The 20,606-nt window shown below is 44.1% G+C and overlaps 1 protein-coding gene across 1 annotated transcript in view; it reads right to left on the bottom strand.

Annotated features, from left to right (window-relative positions):
- Positions 1 to 20,034, bottom strand: part of LOC141165555 (E3 ubiquitin-protein ligase RNF14-like) — a 35,505-nt gene extending 15,471 nt beyond the window's left edge. The window contains exons 1-3 of the mRNA XM_073651249.1: positions 19,828 to 20,034; positions 3,150 to 3,310; positions 1,104 to 1,255 (exon numbers count right to left, since the gene is read on the bottom strand). Of these exons, the coding sequence (XP_073507350.1) occupies positions 1,104 to 1,255; positions 3,150 to 3,303 (306 nt within the window). The 5' untranslated portion in view covers positions 3,304 to 3,310; positions 19,828 to 20,034. The remainder of the gene's footprint in view (positions 1 to 1,103; positions 1,256 to 3,149; positions 3,311 to 19,827) is intronic.
- Between the last annotated feature and the right edge of the window lie 572 nt (positions 20,035 to 20,606).

Here is a 20,606-nt window from a genome sequence, read left to right as displayed (position 1 = left end):
CAACTTGGTTGGAACTATATACAGTAGATAGTGGGTGCAATACTTTACAAACGTTTCCTTTAACACATGGAGCATCTTCAACATCTTCACATACATTCTCCCTGTCCTTCTCAGAATGACTCAGTTCTACTTCACTCTGTCCTATATCTTCACCAGTAGCCAGCACAGTACTACAGTCCAGTAAGCAACAGTCCTATTCTCAACCCACTGTTCTGCATACTCTCTCCCTTTTAAAGGAACTAGTTTTCCTATCTTACTTCCTGAAAGGAAACTGTCTCTGTCCCTTCAAGTTATCCCCTCCCACTCTGAGCTAGTCCCAAACATTAACGCTAACTGTCCCTACTGTCAAGCAGAATACAATACCAACACTAATAACGCATTTCAAAGTTGACATCATACACTAAAACAATACCCAAGTCTTCAAGGGAAACGTGGGCAGTATGTCCATTTCTTTAGGGGGGTATCATAATGTATGGGAACACTAAAGGGCTACACTGGTAGCAATATTCAATGTGGGCACATATAAAGGACTGGGCAATGTTAGGGCAGTGGCTTAATGTAAAATAATAGTTACCCCAGGGAGGTGTGCACTCTGCGGTATATGTCCCTTCTTCCTGTCATTAAAGTTTTTGGGCATGCATTAGGTGGACTTTCTGAGTGAAAGTCAAAAGAACACCATCTGAAGCACAACATGTACCAGCAATAGCTAAACACAGGAGCAGGATTTTTAATTGTTCAGCTTGAAATATTAATACTTTTGTGTAATTTACAGAATCTAATGATATGTACGAAAATAAATATTTTATTAAGAAGGACCCCTTTTAAGGGCTTATTCCCATAACTGCATTGTGGTTGGTGTTGTAAGGATCCTTAATACAGTGCCCATACACTGTTATGGGTTCATAGTGTATCATGTTATTGGAGGGAAACTGCAGTTCATACAGAATCCATGAAAGTATTTATGCCATGTTTCAACGCATACTATCTGTATTTTTCAATAGCAACAGTACTTTTAACAGCCTGTGAGGCAATGAAGAACCCCCATCCCACAATTATATAAACAGCTTATATAAGAAATCATGTTATAATAAATTAAAAGTAACCTGTGCTGGTGAAAGCCACTTGCAGCTTAGTGTGAAATCCGGGGGTGCAGTGGATGGGTAATCTGGGGGAAGTTCAAAGTTCAGTACAATTGGTGGCAGGAAGGACACAGTGTTCTCAAAGTTCTCCGCAAAGGAATTTGTTGCACTGTTGCCTTGATTAAAAAAATAAGAGCAAAAGCAGTAGTGTTTAAATTACTGAATATATGACAGCATCATATTTACTCCAGGTTCACAAAGTAAAGTGTATGGTTTATACAACACAAAGATGTATACAGTATTTGGTTAGGGACATTATGGCAGTCAGGGGCCCGTGTGATTGGCATGGGGACAATAAATAAAAATTAAAAAAAGAAATATCTGCAGGTTAATAGCGTTTTTTCAGGTGAAAAGTAAATAAAGTCCAATTTATCTGGACGGTATTCACATAGGTGGTCACCACCAATTATATAACTATTAGGAAATAGGAAGGGTACCGAAGGAGGGAAAATAAATGTGAATAAAATTTAACTTTTAATAATTAGCTGGAATTATTAAAAGTTAAATTTTATTCACATTTCTTTTCCCTCCTTCAGTACCCTTCCTATTTCCTAATCGTTTTTTCAGGTGACAGGTTCCCTTTAAATATAGGGCATGCAGATGTAGCAATTGCACCAAAGTCTTGCTGCCTAAGAGCAGCCAAAGGTCTCTCCGCTATAGAAGCATAAACCAGTACTATAAATGACACATGATAGGTGGCATCCTGTTACAGATTGTGCTTTGTAGTCCCTGAGCTGGGAGTTACGCGTGTAGCACTATTTCTATCATGAGATTATTATTGCTGTTATGGGGGACATTGTGACTGGCATGAATGACATTGTGGCATTTATATTTAGATGTATGTTATACATACTTAGAATTGGGCAATTTATTTGAGGGTAGTCCTAAACTGCCATACTTATTTATGGGCAAAGATTTTCCAAGCCATACCAAACTTAAAGGGGTTATTCGGGACTGTTTTATTTTTCTTATGGGCCTAAAAACTTACAGAGAGGTAGTTGCTAACTAAGTGACTGATGAGCCAATGCCCATCTCTGCCGGCTCAGAGGAGTCATAGACTGCTCCTGCGGCTTCCGGTGATGTCACGTCGATAGAGCAGCTGGTTCTCTTCCGACCCTGCTCTGTTGATTGAGCGTGACTGCCGATGTCATAATGATTGATAGCCGGCTCCCTGCTGCATAACTGCGGAGAGCCGACTGTCAATCAGCATGACTTCGGCAGCATTGGTTAAGTGTGAAACTATGGCAGCATAATATACATACAATACATTATATGGTAATAGTGTTTATTCACTTTATAATGAGTACATACAGAAATATCCATGACACTCATTCGCAAATTTCTGAATATGTGGCAGTTTAGATTTGAACAATATATTGTGGTAATGCGACTCACTCGGCTCTCACAGAGGTAGACACAGGAACGCTTCTTGGGTTAATCTCTTGCTGGTTTATTAACAGGATAAACCAATGCAGGGTTCAACAAAATAAACACGGCCTTTCTGGCATTACGAGAAACAGAAAATAGCGAATAGCACAGTCCGCCCGCTCAGGGTACAAGACCAAAGTTCACCTAAACACTTCTATTGAGCTCTCTTACCTCCACACACACAGACTGGAGACTTCCTTGTTTCAAAACACACAACAGAGAAAAAAAAACTCAGTAGCTGGACATTTAACTACCACAACCACGCCCTTGAGGTGGAGATATGGTAAATGGCCATCCCACACATCGCTTACAGCCACTCACAAAAAAAACAACCCTGTCATGGCTGGTTAACCCCTCTCAGCACATAACATGCTGGAGAGAAACTTCTGGGTTTCACATCATGGAAGATAATCTTCGTGATATCTCCCCTCACATACATCGCCAGTGACCCTGTCACAATATTTACTAAGTATCTTCTCAAAATGGTCAAGAACAAAATTCAGTGCAGCCAAACAGATTAACTACTGCATTTGTGAACCTGCTTATTTCTGAATGTTGCCAAAATCAATATAATGTACTAACTTTTTATGGATATTACAAAATTTGAAGGTAACTCTAGACACAAGTGAATTTCCCCTCCTGAACCAGCATTTTTCCTCTTAAATTCTTCTTCAGAGTAGATACTGGTAAGGGCTAATAGTTCGTCCTCTTGTGCCTCTTGGTCTTCCCTTGACATTGGTTATCTGTGAGAGTAAATATAAAAATATGAAAAAGTATAAATACTGTAAAATACTACGGGTGGTAAATTCAGCACCAAAAATGAAGTTAGAATCCAAAAACTTTGACACAAACTTAAAAAACACTGTTGATACTATTGGTAAGAGAAATGCATTTCGAGCAATCATGCTGTTAGTCAGCTATGACATTTTATTGTTTCCAAAACTCTGCATGTGAAAAACATCTAAAGTGCTTGGTTATATGACATATTAAAGGACATCTGTCAGTTGGATCAACCCTCCTAATCCATCTATATGGGCATGTAGGTCATAGGAAGGTAAATACTGATGCCTTGATATGTGTGATCTGATGTCTTATTCCAGAGAAATCTACATTTTTCGTAATATGTAATATAGCTGTTAAGATCTATAGGCGGGACACAGATCTCCCTGAGAATTTGCCTCCAGAGGTTATTTTAGAATAAAAGGGGGAATTACCAGTGTGAGGCGTGTAATGACTGACAGTCTATTCTCTTTATTCACATATCTCACATTGGTAACGTCTCCTTTCTAAAAGAAGCGCTTCTCGCCGTTTCTCAGGGAGATCTTTGTCCGGTTCATAAATGTTAACAGCGCAGTTACATAAAACATCGGATTGCGATTTTATTCAACTTCCTATGACCTACATGCCTATGGCTTATAAGGGTTGATCCTACTGACAGATTCTAATGGTGTTTTTTGGGGTCTGTAGCTTTTTAGTGAATATATTCATATGGCTATGAATATAATGTTCTTTGTTTATTGAACTTATTTCATTTATGTATTTGAAATTCCTCACAAAATGCTAGTTAAGAAAAATAATAAAAAGACACCGCTAGAAACATATATGTTTTTTTTTGGGGGGGGGGAGGGGTTTGGGGGGAAGGAGGGTGGTGGGGTGACTTAAATGCTTTAAACTGTAAAAAAATTGTCAATTTCATCCAGAAAATTCGGACGATTTTTTTCTCACCTGTCATCCGTGTGCAATTATTTTTTTACAGCAGCAGCTATTAATCATTTACAAGACCATTTACAGCTTTTTACATGTATGTTACAGAATTGCAATGTATCCTTAAAGAGGTTGTCCACTACATTTACATTGATGGCCTATCCTTAGGATAAGTCATCAATGTCTGATCGGCCATGGTCCGACACCTGGCACCCCCGCCGATCAGCTGCTATCAGTGGCGGCGGTCGGAAGTGCTCACTTGCCGGGTTGCTCCGTCTACTTGTAGTGGCCAGGGCTTGGTACAGCACATCTGCCTAATATTCAAATCAATAGGAGGCGGATGTGCAGTACCCTGCAGCAGCCATTACAAGTGGATGGAGCAGCTTGGCAATTGAGTACTTCCGGCTGGCAGCAGCCGCCGCTGACACCTGATAACAGCTGATCGATGGGGGTACTGTGTGCTTTACCCCGGCCGATCAGACCCTGATGACCTACCTTAAGGACAAGTATTTGGACAACCTCTTTAAGAAACAAATGTTATACATATGGTATCTGATTTTTTGTGCACACTGTAAGAGGGTCACTGGGAATGTGCAGGAAGAGAGATATGTTTCACTGAGGTTCAGTGATATGAACCTGGAAGTTTGCTTCAGCATGTTACGTGTTGAGAGGGGTTAATCGGCCATGACAGGGCCAGGTTTATTGTGAACAGCTAAAGAGTTGGGCAGGACGGCTGTTCAACATATCTCCACCCTAGGGTGTGGTCCAGGAGGTAAAAGTGAAGCCTCTGGACTTAATGATTGTTGTGTGTGCTCTGAAGGAGAGCTGACCTAATGAACTGGGCTCTTGCTTAAAGGAGCTGTACCGTGATTTCTGAGTGGGTGAACCCACAGTTATATAGACTATAATCTATGCTGTTTATGTAGACCAACAAGACTGAATGTGTCTATTGTGTTTTGGACTGGTTTATTATGAGACATATTTTAATAAACCAGCTGAAGACTTAAATGAAAAGCATTCCTTTGATTACCTTGTTAAGCAGCTGAGTGAGCCGATCTACCACACACACACCCATAGAATTGAATGGGCGACTTTCATCTCAATTACAGGAGAAGAAACTAGTGCATGCTATGATTTTTTTTTCATATGCAGATTCAGTCAGTGAAAAAAATAAGTCACTGCCCCATAACATTGGTCCGACTGCTGTTCCTTTTTTAACCGACAGCACTCTGACCGAAAATATGGTCGTGTGGCTGCACTCCAAGGAAAAGCCAAAATACACTGCCAATACAAAATTTGTATTATAGCAAATGTGACCAGGAAGAGCCAAGCTACACCTTAACCCTTTCCGAACCAACATCTGACCTCGTTTGACTTTTATGATTCTCCTGTTACCTTCTGATGTGGAAAGATGTCTGACATGTTTTTTGGTTGCATTCGTCTGATTAGTACTAACTTTAGTCAGCAGATAGCATTTTTTTAGTTTTTGCATCACTGTGTTCCGAGAGCCATAGCTTTTTAAAGAGGACCTGCCAGCAGGATTTCGGACTCTTAACTAAAGACATGGCACTTTGAAATTGAGTACAATGATTGTTTTTGGGTTTGTTTTTTTAAAGAAATCCAGTTCCTCATTCTTCTTTAATCAGCTGTGGAAGTTTCATGCTCGCCCCTGTACTTGATCTTCTTCCTGTCTATTATCCACACCAGAGGCGTATCTAAGCGGGGGGGCAGCCAGGACCACCGGCGCTGCTTGATTGCCGGCACTTCACCAGACATGGCGGTGCGCAGTGCACTGTGCGGCTGTGTCTGGTACTAATGACACGGCAGTGGCAACACTGTGCCTTTAATTGTGCTTGTGTGTCGCCCCTGTCGCGTCATTCTTAGCAGACACAGTTGCACAGCGCGCCGCCATGTCTGAAGTGCAGGCAATCAAACACCGCCGGAGGTCCTGCACAGATGCGGGGGGAGTGGCCTGGACACCGACAGCGACTGGGCCCCTCTGATGGTCCAGGGCCCCATGTGTGTGACACGCCGGTGGCCTTGCACAGATGAGGGGGAGCAGCCCGGGCCCCGACAGCGAGTTGGCCCCTCTGATGGTCTAGGGCCCTATGTCTGTGACACGACGGAAGCCCTGCACAGATGAGGGGGAGCAGCCTGGATCCCGACAGCGATTGGGCCCCTCTCATGGTCCAGGTCCCCATGTCTGTGACACGCCGGTGGCACTGCACAGATGAGGGGGGGCAGCCTGGGCCCCGACAGTGAGTTGGCCCCTCTGATGGTCCAGGGCCCCATGTCTGTGACACGCCGGCGGCCCTGCACAGCCACATGGCAGAGGAGCTGGACTGGAGACAGGACTGGGAGCAGGTGAGTGAGGCTTGTTGCCAGCTTCCCCAATCCCCATATTAAAAATATATTTAATGTGTGTGTGTGTGTGTGTATATGATTTGAATGTCTGTGTATATGACTGTGTATATATATTTATGTCCGTTTTATAGGTGTTTTTAAGAATTTGTGTTCAAATATGTATGTATGTCTGTATCTGTACGTATTTATATATGTGCGTGTCTGCGTATTGTATGTGCGCATATCTATGTACCGTGGCATGTGTGTTCATGTCTGCATACTGTGTGTGCGTGCATGTCTGCGTACTACAGTACAGACCATAAGTTTGGACACACCTTCTCATTTAAAGATTTTTCTGTATTTTCATGACTTTGAAAATTGTACATTCACGCTGAAGGCAATAAAACTATGAATTAACACATGTGGAATTATATACTTAACAAAAAAAAGTGTGAAACAACTGAAAATATGTCTTATATTCTAGGTTCTTCAAAGTAGCCACCTTTTGCTTTGATGACTGCTTTGCACACTCTTGGCATTCTCTTGATGAGCTTCAAGAGGTAGTCACAGGAAATGGTTTTCACTTCACAGGTGTGCCCTGTCAGGTTTAATAAGTGGGATTTCTTGCCTTATAAATGGGGTTGGGACCATCAGTCGTGTTGTGCAGAAGTCAGGTGGATACACAGCTGATAGTCCTACTGAATAGACTGTTAGAATTTGTATTATGGCAAGAAAAAAGCAGCTAAGTAAAGAAAAATGAGTGGCCATCATTACTTTAAGAAATGAAGGTCAGTCAGTCCGAAAAATTGGGCAAACTTTGAAAGTGTCCCCAAGTGCAGTTGCAAAAACCATCAAGCGCTACAAAGAAACTGGCTCACATGAGGACCGCCCCAGGAAAGGAAGACCAAGAGTCACCTCTGCTTCTGAGGATAAGATTGTCCGAGTCACCAGACTCAGAAATCGCAGGTTAACAGCAGCTCAGATTAGAGACCAGGTCAATGCCACACAGAGTTCTAGCAGCAGACACATCTCTACAACAACTGTTGAGAGGAGATTTTGTGCAGCAGGCCTTCATGGTAAAATAGATGCTAGGAATCCACTGCTAAAGACAGGCAACAAGCAGAAGAGACTTGTTTGGGATAAAGAACACAAGGAATCGACATTAGACCAGTGGAAATCTGAGCTTTGGTCTGATGAGTCCAAATTTGAGATCTTTGGTTCCAACCACCGTGTCTTTGTGCAACGCAGAAAAGGTGAACGGATGGACTCTTCATGCCTGGTTCCCACCGTGAAGCATGGAGGAGGAGGTGTGATGGTGTGGGGGTGCTTTGCTGGTGAAACTGTTGGGGATTTATTCAAAATTGAAGGCATACTGAACCAGCATGGCTACCACAGCATCTTGCAGCGGCATGTTATTCCATCCGGTTTGCGTTTATTTGGACCATCATTTATTTGTCAACAGGACAATGACACCAAACACAAAGCCAGGCTGTGTAAGGGCTATGTGACCAAGAAGGAGAGTGATGAGGTGCTACACCAGATGACCTGGCCTCCACAGTGACCAGGCCTGAACCCAATCGAGATGGTTTGGGGTGAGCTGGACCATAGAGTGAAGGCAAAAGGGCCAACAAGTGCTAAGCATCTCTGGGAACTCCTTCAAGATTGTTGGAAGACCATTTCCGGTGACTACCTCTTGAAGCTCATCAAGAGAATGCCAAGAGTGTGCAAAGCAGTCATCAAATCAAAAGGTGGCTACTTTGAAGAACCTAGAATATAAGACATATTTTCAGTTGTTTCACACTTTTTTGTTAAGTACATAATTCCACATGTGTTAATTCATAGTTTTGATGCCTTCAGTGTGAATGTACAATTTTCAAAGTCATGAAAATACAGAAAAATCTTTAAACGAGAAGGTGTATCCAAACTTTTGGTCTGTACTGTATATATATATAAAAGTCAAAGATGCTATAGGATTTTTACAGGATGAAAGTGGTGAAATTGTAAGAAAGGATGTTGAGAAGGCCGAAGTTTTTAATTCCTATTTTGCATCAGTTTTCTCTCAGAAAGAAAATGTAACATCAACTGATCTTCACTGTCCTATTAAAGGAATAGAAGAATCCAGGTTATCTGTAAACAGAAAGATTGTGAGGGAATATTTAGCTAACATAAATGAGTTCAAGTCTCCAGGTCCAGATGAATTACACCCCAGAGTACTGATGGAGATTGTAGAAGAAATTTTAGAACCACTCTCCATAATCTTTGAAAATTCTTGGAGAACAGGAAAAGTCCCAGAAGACTGGAGAAGAGCAAATGTTGTTCCTATCTTCAAAAAGGGGAAGAAGGTCGACCCAGGGAACTATAGGCCGGTGAGTCTGACTTCTATGCCAGGAAAGATCTTTGAACAAATTATTAAACAACATGTATGTAAGTACCTGGATAAGAATGAAGTGATTAACCAGAGAGAGTCAGCATGGGTTCGTAACTAACAAGTCATGTCAGACTAACTTAATTTCCTTCTATGATGGAATCACTGACAGGGTGGATCAGGGAAATGCTGTAGATATAGTATATCTTGACTTCAGGAAAGCATTTGACAAAGTATCTCACACCATCCTTATTGAAAAAATGACCAAATATGGAATGGACAAGGCAACGGTTAGGTGGATTCATAACTGGCTTAGTGATCGGACTCAAAGAGTGGTCGTAAATGGCTTCACATCCAGTTGGATGAATGTCTCAAGTGGGGTACCACAGGGCTCTGTCCTGGGACCTGTATTGTTCAACATCTTTATCAATGATTTAGATGAAGGAATTGAGGGTAAACTGATTAAATTTGCTGATGACACAAAGCTAGGAGGGATAGCTAACACTAGAGATGAGAGGCTTCAAAAAGACCTAAATAAACTGGAGTAGGGGGCAGCAACTAACAGAATGGTTTTTAACAGGGAAAAATGCAAAGTACTACATCTGGGCAATAAAAATGAAAAAAGCATATACAGAATGGGAGGAATAGAGCTAAGAAACAGTACATGTGAAAAAGACTTAGGTATACTAATAGATCATAGACTGAACATGAGTCAACAGTGTGATGCAGCAGCAAAAAAGGCAAATACAATTCTGGGATGTATTAACAGAAGCATACAGTCTAGATCACGTGAAGTCATTATCGCACTTTACTCCTCTTTGGTCAGACCTCATCTGGAATACTGTGTCCAGTTTTGGGCACCACATTTTAAAAAAAGACATTGACAAACTGGAGCAAGTTCAGAGAAGAGCAACCAGAATGGTGACTGGTCTGCAAACCATGTCCTATGAGGAAGGGTTATAGGATTTGGGAATGTTTAGTTTGCAAAAAAGAAGACTGAGAGGAGACTTAATAGCTGTCTACAAATATCTCAAGGGCTGTCACATTGTAGAAGGATCATCTTTATTCTCATTTGCACAAGGAAAGACTAGAAGCAATGGGATGAAACTGAATGGGAGGAGACACAGATTAGATATTAGAAAAAACTTTTTGACAGTTAGGGTGATCAATGAGTGGAACAGGCTGCCACGAGAGGTGGTGAGTTCTCCTTCAATGGCCGTCTTCAAACAGAGGCTGGACAGACATCTGTCTGAGATGATTTAGTGATTCCTGCTTTGAGCAGGGGGTTGGACCAGATGACCCAGGAGGTCCCTTCCAACTCTACCATTCTATGATTCTATGATATAGTACAAGGACAAAGATTTCACTTACATTACATGAGCGATATCTATTGTAAATTCCACAATAGCTCAGAAACCGACAAATTCTCTCAACGCACAGTGCAGACCGGAAAATATAGTCCTCCATACAGTATTATGGGCCCCAGATATTGCTCCATACAGTATTATGGACCCCATATATTGCTCCATACTGAATACTGGCCCCCATAAAATGCTACATACCGGATACTGGTCCTTATATAACGCTCCATGCAGAATACTGGCCCTCATAAAATGCTCCATACAGGATACTGGCCCCCATAGAACGCTCCATACAGGATACTGGCCCCCTTATAACGCTCTATATAGGATACTGGCCCCCATAGATCACTCCATACAGAATACTGGACTCCATATAACGCTCCATGCAGGCTGTGCCCCCACATAATGCTCCATGCAGGCTGTTCCCCCCACATAATGCCTCATGCAGGCTGTTCCCCGCACATAATGCCTCATGCAGGCTGTTCCCCCCACATAATGCCCCAAAATGACTTTTCCCCCCATATAATGCCCCATGCAGGCTGCTCCCCCCATATAATGCTCCATGCAGGATGTCACCCCCCTTATAATGCCCCACGCAGCATGTCACTCCCCCCCTTTTAATGCCCCATGCAGGATGTCACACACACACACCCCCCTCCCTTATAATGCCCCACGCCTCCATACATTAAAAAAAAATCAAATACTCACCTCACTTCTCCTCACCTGCTGCTGCTCCGGACTCCTCAGTGTCGCCGGCACCTTCCCACTCTGCGCTGTGACGCCTCAGGAGTGGGCACGGTGTAAAGAAGTCACCGCGCCCTCTGACCTGAGACGTCACAGTGCAGCAGCCGCGGAAGAGACTGGACCTGCAGCGGAGGCACGGGGAGAGGTAAGTATTGTGCCGGGGCCTTGAGCGGGGGGGTAGGGGGCGCTGACACCGCTCTCCTCTGCTCACGGGTTCCATAGCGCAGTGAGTGAGTGCCCGCCTGCTCAGGGCCCCAGCACTTGCCCGGTTGTGCCGGGTGCTGAAGCCGGCCCTGCACACAGGAATTAATGCAAAGTGGAATGAGAAAAAAAAAAAAATTATGCTTTAGCCACAATTTTTTCACTTATGCAAGAGTTAACACCAAAAAGTGGACCCCACAGTTTGTTACCCACTTTCTTTCGAGTGCAGCGATACCCCAAATGTAGTCAAAAAATTCTGTTTCAACAAACGGCAGGGCTCGGAACGGAAGGAGCAAGATTTGAATTTTGGAACACAAATTGACTGAAATAGATTGTGGATGACATGTCATATTTGCAGGGCCCCTAAGGTGCCTAAATAGCAGAAACCCCCCACAAGTAACCCAATTATGGAAACTACACCGCTATAGGATTTTAGCCAGTGGTATAGGGAGCATTTTGAACTCAAAGGTACTACACAGAATTTGATAACATTAGGTCATCATATTGAATATGTTGTCATTAGTGTTGAGCGCAAGTGCTCACTACTTGAGTATCGCGGGTGCTTGAGTGACATGCTCGAGTCCCTGCCCTGTATGTTTTGCGGCTGTTAGACACCCAAAAAAAAACATGTGGGGATTGCCGTGTATGGCAGCCAATCCCCCCCATGTTTTTTTGGGTATCTAACAGCAGTGACACATGAAGGGCGGGGACTCGAGCACCCACGATACTCGGTGCGCACTTGAGCACCTGATGTAAACTTGTGTAGCCAGCACTTGCATTCAACACTAGTCGTCATATCGTCATCATGCTTTTTTACATTTTTGAAAAAACCCTAAGGCCCGCCTTAATCTTAAACCCAACCTTAACCTTAAACTCATCCCTAAGCCCAACTCTAAACTAAACCCAGCCTTTTCCACAAGCCCAACCCAAATTCCAGCCCTAACCCTAAGCCCAACCCTATCCCTAAAGCCCAATCCTAACCCCAAGCACAACCCTAACCCCAACCTTAATCTTAACCCTAACGGAAAAGAATGAAAGAAATGGAAATTATAAAATAAAAATATTTAATCTGACTAAGGAGATGACACTGGGGGGATGATTTACTAATTGGGCTTTTGATCAATGTGATAGGGTCTATCACAGTGATCAAAAGTCAGGAACCAATAGGAAAAATCTCTGTTGTTGCCAGGTGCCAGTCTACAGATCTTGGTGGGAACACTGTGCATGAGCCTGCCATTTTTCTTCATGAAGAGGAGGTGGAGGACTGGGGCATGGAGCAGGAGGGCCAGGGATATGGCGGAGGTACTGAGGGGGGCTTGGGAACATCATACACTGAAATGTTATATCATGTCAGAAGAGAGAGAAATTATTTTTATAGTGGAGACTTTTATTTTGCATGATCGCCGTTATTATTTGAATAACGGCGATCATGTGATTAGGGACTGGAAAAAATGGCCATGATCATGTTCTCCAGGGTCTCAGCTACCCCTGGAGATTTTAAGACTCTGGGGGGCGCTATAGGCTTATATAGAGAGATGGACAAGAGAGACTAAGTAACTGTTAGGCTGTGTGCCCACGATGCGTTTTTAATGCGTTTCTGCAGCGTTTTTGCAGCTGTGGAAACGCTGCAGAAACGCATTAAAAACGCATGGTAGAAGGGCAGCAATGTTCCCCAATGATAATCCACATGTGCTGTGCACATGCTGCGGAAATTTCTGCTGCAGATTATCATTGCGGAAAAAAACGCAGCACTACCAATTATTTTGCAGAAGTGCTGCGTCTTCACCGCCATTGACTTGCATTAGACGGCATGGATTACGCATCACTGTATATGTAGATGCGTAATCCAAGCGTTCTAATGTGCGGATGGTACCCGGGTGTAGAGGAGAGGAGAGTCTCATCCACACCAAGGTACCATTAAAAAATCTGTAAAAAAAGAATAAAATAAAAAATAAATATATACTTACCCTCTGGCGGCCCGCGCAGCGCTCCTACTTGCTTCCCGGCACTTTGCAGTGGATTGAAGGACCTGAGCTGACGTCAGAGTCATGTGACAGGTCATGCGACGCAGAGGTCGGCAGGTGTTTCAATTCACTGCTGCCGGCACCGAGCGAAGCAAGACAGCGCGGGCCATCGGAGGGTAAGTATATATTTATTTTTTTATTTTTAACCACTCTCTCGGGTCACACTATATAAATCCATGCAGTTTGCATGTATTTATATAGTGTGACCTAGTTGTCACAAGCACTTTCCAAGTGATGCTAATCGCTTGGAAAGCGCTTGTCAACCCGCATGCGGAAATATCAGTGAATAACGCTCCATTTCCGCATGTCCCTGGCAGGAAAACGCATGTACAATCCGCATGCGTTTTTTTCTGCCAGGGAGATGCAGAAACGCTCAGGAAAAAATCCTGAGCATTTCTGCATGGTGGGCACATAGCCTAAGAAAACACCACCCTCTGCTGGAACAAACTAAAAATGAAAGTAAACAAAGAATTGTGCTAGCAGGAACTAAATGTTGCTGGTAGATGTGCAGGGGGAGAGACTTTGTGACTGGACCTGATTATGTGACCCAGAGAGTTTCCTGGGTATAAAGGACCTGTGTGCCAGATTTCAGGGGCTTTTTGGCGCCAAAGAGCGCAGGGTGCCAAGGAGGCGCTGCAGCTAGGGAGTTTTGGCGCCAAGCTGCAGAGTGGGGCAGACGTGCTACAGAGGGACAGCAGAGCCCAGCCTGACAGGCCTCAGCCGGAGAGCTACGCTGCACCAGAGTTGGACATCGCCTGAGAGACTCCGCACTCCTCACAGAAGCACCCTGAGCCCTGCACATGTTGGTCAGAGTCAGGACCTGTGCCCCACACTGAGTAAGTTCCCGGGATCCGACGTCGCCTGTCAAGACCCGAGGTCGGGACCCCCTTCGCCCAAGCGTGAGAGACTACCATCGACAGTCAAGCCGAGAAGAGCTGAGAGAGCACCGCGACAGGAAAGAAGCGCTAGCAGAAGCGGAGGAACCGCGCAAGTGAAAAGAGCCGTCACTTACAACTCTCACCTACGGTACAGGGGACAGTTGTTATTAGGATTTCAGGTTGGGAGGGGGCCATTTGGTGCGTGGGAGTCTAAACGGGTCTGATAGACTTTATACGGAAGAGACTTGCGGCCTAGCGGGAATAACCGATGACCCCCACTAGGGCCATATAAAGAGAAAGAGAACTCATGTGGTGTCTCCCACGACTGGGTGCACCACGCTGTTACAAAGGACTGTACTGTTATTCACTGAAATATTTCCCATTGCTATTCCAAATTGCTGTTTATTACCCTTGCTACTAACCCCCTTTCTAGAATAAAGTGGTTATATCAACCCCTGACTGCTCTCGTCTTGTGTCTGTGCGTTGCATTCTGGCATCTGCATTGCATTTATTCCCGATCGCTGTTTTAAAATGGCGATGACGGAATAAGGCCCCTTAGCGGCCGCCATTTTAATATGTATCGGCGGTCGTTAAGGGGATAATATAAAAAACCCTCCACATTTTATTACATTTGTAAATGAGGGGTCTTTATGCCCTCTGTATTAGCTCATCCTCTACACTTTCTGTTATGTTTATTGACTGCACTCACACTGGAATGCTGTCTTAATTGAATCCGGAGCCCTGCACACATTGACACTGCCGGAGCCAAGAGCACACAGTTTCACTGCAGGCACGCTTTCATTAGTCTCTTCTGTCTGCAGCGGATGCCAGCAGCACACAGGATCATACAGTAGAGGATGGCCGATGCTGACAAGAGAAGGGGATGAAAGTGCACTGACACTAAAACTGCCAAATTTGAGCATACATACATAGCGTCAATGCAGACCCTCTCCTCCCTCTCTGTTGTCTGCATCAGCTGCCCCCTACTGTATAATCTTGTGTGCTGCGAGTGTCCGCTGCAGACAGGAGAGAGACATGAGAGCATGGCCACACCCTGCAGTATCAATGCGTGCAGTGCTGATAATTCAATTCAGGCAGTGTTCCAAAGCAAGCACTGTCAATCCTCATAAGGCCTCTTTTCCACACGTCCTGATATTTCCGATACTGGAAAAACAAGTACTGGAGATATCCATCTTCCTGTGTACCTGTGTGGTAACCATGTGCTGCATCATTATCATACGTACCGGCGCTTGTAATCAGCAGCATGTGTCATCAGTGTGCACGTGTGTGGGACGTTTTGGGGCCTGTGCGGCATGCAAAAAATGGACGTCTTGGTCCATGGAAATGTTGTGCTGTGTGCTCACTATGCGTTTTTTAAGCGTTTTTGCAGCCCAATTCCGCCGCAGAAACGCTTAAAAACGCATGGTAGAAGGTCTGCAATGTTCCCCAATGATAATCCGCATGTGCTTTGCACATGCTGCAGAAATTTCCGTTGCGGATTATCATTGCGGAAAAATCCACAGCATTACCAATTATTTTGTGGAATCGCTGCATTTTAGCCGCCATTGACTTGCATTGGACTGCATGACATCCGCATGACTACATGTGCACATGCGGATATCATGCGGTTCAATGCGCGGATGGTACCCGGGTCTGGAGAAGAGGAGACTCATCCAGACCCGGGTACCATAGTACCTGTAGTTAAAAAAGAATTAAAATTAAAAAAAACCTTATACTTCCCTTTCCGGTGCCCCCCGGTCTCCTTTGAGCGACGCTGCTGTCTCCTTGGCTTCCGGCGGTGGTCTGCAAGGACCTTCCGTGACGTCATTTAGTCATGTGACGGTCACGCGACCGCTGACGTTAGCAAGCAGGTGATGAACACGTGACCATCACATGACTAAATTACATCATGGAAGGTCCTTTTTAGAGCACCGGGAACCGCCGAAGATACCGGACGCATCGCTAAGGAGACCGGGGGCCATCTGAAGGTGAGTATAATGTTTTTTTGTGTTTTTTTCACTATTGATGCTGCATTTGCAGCATCGTAACTTGGTCACACTATATAAATCCATGCCGGTTGCATGGATTTATATAGTGTGACCAAGTTGTCAAGCACTTTTCCAAGTGATGCTAAAATTGCTTGGAAAGCTCCTGACAACCTGCATGCGGAAATGCATGTTAAAAATGCTTCACTTACGCTTCTACCTGGCATGCGTTTTTTCTGCCAGGGAGATGCAGAGACGCTCAGGAAAAATTCCTGATTCCTCAATAAGTGTTTATGCCAGTTTTCTCGCCTAAAACACTGAAAAGTCACAACATTTTCAAAATCAAATTGCTCAAACATTTTGCTACTTTTGCCATTTTCACACCAGTTCCAGCCAGCTCCACCAAAGTGGGCAAAGTATAGGTGGGGTGAGGTAGCATCCGCCCACCAAGTTCATTGAAGGTTATGCCACTTTAGTAGTGTAACTTATGCCAGAAATGGTACTCCAGTCCCCGACTGGAATTGGATTTCTGGGAAGGCGCATGGAGTCACATGCCATTGAGAAGATGTGCAGAATTCACTAAGTGGCGTGCACCTCTTAATGAATTTGGTGCATCTTACCCCACCTCACCCTTTCATTAAGACTGGCGTCTATCACAGAGATGACAAACAGTCGTGTTTTTAGGAAGCACTTATAATATCAAGAAATAGCACATTATTCAGGATGTATATTGTTAATATTAACGTTATCGTTTGGTCTGTCAAAGCCGCTCATGTAATGTGCAGGACCTACGGGCACACAGCCAAGTGACACAGCATTTTCTTCCTCTGAGGCTGCTGGTGATTAGTAATGAACTGGGAATGTGTCTTTGGGATTTTCCAGATTTACGTCACTAAATCTAATCATTCTAGGATGGAAATATCTGTAAAGCACTACCCTACATTTACCAATAGTGTTATAAAAATGTTTGCATTAAATTATATTTGGTGCATTTCACTACATACCTGACACATTTGTGCCACCTCAAGGCTTTCATATATGTATGCCAGTATTTTACACATAATAAAGGAATATAATTTTATAGATTAGCTAAAGCATAACTAAACCAGACATATACACAGACAAAATATGTGGGTGAACCAGGCAGGGACAAATAGTAAAGATATTTGATCCTACTTGGTTCTCACTTATATTTTCTCTGTGTATATGTTTGTGATTGTGTGTTTTTAGTATGCTGATCAGCAAAATTACGTTTTAGGATTTAATTGGACCTGCACATAATGTTGTTTTTTTAGGTGTTTCCTCAATTCATTTTGCTTTGGAGACAGAAAAATTATATGCAGTGATTTAAAGATTATTACAGTTATTACCAAAATGTTGCCGAATTCTGGCAAGAAAGTGTAATAACAAGATCTATTTTTTGTTTTAAACATTTTTGCCATCTTCCACAACAGTTTTGTCTAGAAAAGAGTTGTGAATGTGTCAAATTTATTAACGACGTGAACGACATTTTGAAACAAAATAATGGCGCACATGGTGAACCAGCCATGAGGTAGAGTAAGAAATGGTGTCTAACAAAATTTATCTTGCCACTTGTGCCATTTTTAAGACATTTTATAAAATTATCTTAAAATAATATTGAAAATTATTACATACTAGGTGTTATGCCCAACAGTGGTGCACTTGGATTTGTGGACCCCCTGTGCCACAGGGCCAGTCCTGCCAAGGTAGGGGCGTAACTAAGCGGCTACCTGGTGTTCACTGGAGCTTCTGATGAGCTGCAGGTAGCCTCCACATACCACTCCTAAGCAGAACCCAGTACTGCATCTGCTGACCCCAGGGGTCAAGTTAGCTGACACTGATTAGGGCTACATTCAGACACACTGGTCTAGGATATTGGATCAGGGACTGGCTGCACATGGATTGGGGGTCAATGTTCAGGCACTGGCCACACTGGGACCAAGGGGACTTCAAGGACAGGACTGGCCTCACCAGGACCTTGGGACTTCGGATTTAGGAATGGCCGAACCAGGACCAGGGGACTTCGGAGACAGCATTTGCCGCACCAGGGTACAATGTTCAAGCGCTGACTGCATCAGGACCAGGAGACTTCGGTGACAGGACTGGCCGCACCAGGACCAGGAGACTTCGGGGACAGGAGTGACTGTACCAGGACCAAGGGACAATGTTCAGGCACTGGCCACACACGGACCAGGGATTTGGGTTCAGGACTTGGCAACACCAGGACCAGGAATTCGGGTTAAGGACAGGGCCACACTGGGACCAGGGATTCAGGCTCAAGACACTGGCCGCACTGGGACCAGGGATTCGAGTTCAGGACATTGGCCGCACTGCGACCAGGGGACTTCGGGGACAGGACTGGCCGCACCGCGACCAGGGGACTTCGGGTTCAGCACACTGGCCGCACTGGGACCAGATGACCTAACAACTATTTTGACGACTCCATAAGGGAGTCTTATATAAAAGATGCCTCCCAGCTATTGGCTGAGAGCCATCTTGCAGGTGTACTAATTATACTAAATGCCTCTCAGCTACAAGCTGAGGGCATTTAATATAAGCGCGCACTGCCCCTTTAAGAGCAGGGGAGCGCACGCGCGCACTAGGTGTCGCAGGGAACTGCTGCGCGCGCATCAGCATAGGACAGGGAGCACGTCGGGGACCATGCCAAGGGCGGACGCCGGTGAGTAAGCCGGCGTCCCTGCATGGAGGGAGAAGGGGACACCATGCAGGGGCGCCAGCCATTGCGCTTCATTAGGGCTCGTGCACACGACTGATTTTCACAAACGAGACTATCTGTGGTTTTCACATATAGCACAAATGCTCATGTTATTCTATGGGGCTGTGTACATGTCCGATTTTTTTCCTCAGACTGAGTAGTCCGTGGAAAAAAATGGAGACATATCTGATTTTGATCTGAGTGTAAGATCAATGCAAGTCTATGTTTGTGAAAACAACCGGACAGCATTCCGATGACATTGGTGGTCAGTTTTTCATGGACTGACAGAATAGAAAAGGCGGAGAAACCTTTTTTTCCCCCATATCCAATAAAAACCGATGACACTCAGATCAGAGTCTGATCAGAATAATCTGACTGTTTTTCTCGGATGGAGAGAAAATGTTCATGGGACCCTATCATACTAATTTTCTGGCGCATTTCATTTGAGAACTATGCCTTGAGGTCTTTCTGCTTGGTGTTAGTAAATAGGAACTGTGTTTATTTCCACAGGCTGAAAACTCACACAGGCCTAATACTTCTGCAGTTTGTTACATTTGTATCAAATACATTATTGTCTAGTAATAATGACAGAATCTGTTCCTGAACCTTCAGATTTGTGACCCTAGCCTTTCAATGTAAGAAATCAAAGAGCTGAAAAATAGTGATGAACTGAAATATAACACACATAAAAAGTTCTTTACCGATAACATAGAGAGTAGCCATTTGTTAGTACATTTTATGAGTTAATTGAAAAGTTGATAAATAGAATGACAACTATCTTCCTATTTGTCATTTTTTAGTTAGCCATAATCACCATTAAGGCTGCAGTAACAGAGCTGGTTTCTGATTCTTGCTTCCTGTAGTTCAGTAGAGTGAATCAGCTGTCAGGTTCCCTTTAAATGAATGTTTCTTACTTACGTTTTTTATTGATGCCCACGTAGATGTCGGATTGTCCTTTTAACCGGTCACACAATGTCTTGATGTGTACGTGTGTCTGACTAGGGAGGTAGACTGTGAACTGTACAGAAGAGGCTTTATATTAGAGAGCGTGTGACAGCAATCCACAGGGCGAGACTGCAGAGCTGTGCTCTCCCAGCCCAAGTATCACACGTCACTAAGGGCTGTCTCAGGCTTAAAGTGACAGTACTATGTAATACTATATAAGAAATTAGCTCATCTGCGCACACGTCACTGGCTGCTTTACCTGTTTACTCAGGCATTTCCGGAAGACATAATACAGTGTAGACAGTTGGCAGGGAGGGGCAGAGTCACCTGTCACATAGCAATTATATTCTTCCAGCAGGGGTTGACACAGACAGAAGAGGGCACCTGTACAAGAATAGTGTATGGGCCTTCTACAGGCCAATAATGTGTCCTTGACAGAAGCTGCGTGCTGCTTTGGAAGTAGTAATGGGTCCCCATTCCCCCTGGGCCCTTGTGCTGCACTGGTTGCACCAGTGGTACATCTGCCGCTGCTCCTAGTAGGGGTTAACACAGACAGAAGAGGCCCCTGTGCAGGAACACCATTTATGTGTCTGTCATAGAAGCTGCTTACTGCTTTGGAGGTGGAAGTGGGCACCTTTAGCCCTTTGGCTCCAGTGTGTTTGCAGTGCAATGATGTCTGCCCCTGGTTCCTAGATGGAGCCACTTTAACTATGGGAGAATGTTCTGTTCACAAATTCATCTTTGATTTTCAT

This window comes from Phyllobates terribilis, unplaced genomic scaffold, assembly GCF_046119375.1.
Source record: "Phyllobates terribilis strain yellow unplaced genomic scaffold, ASM4611937v1 Scaffold_11__3_contigs__length_659146591, whole genome shotgun sequence".
Classification (NCBI taxonomy): Eukaryota; Metazoa; Chordata; class Amphibia; order Anura; family Dendrobatidae; genus Phyllobates; species Phyllobates terribilis.
The sequence above is the reverse complement of the archived record's forward strand: the minus strand, read 5'-3'. Positions and strand labels throughout refer to the sequence as shown.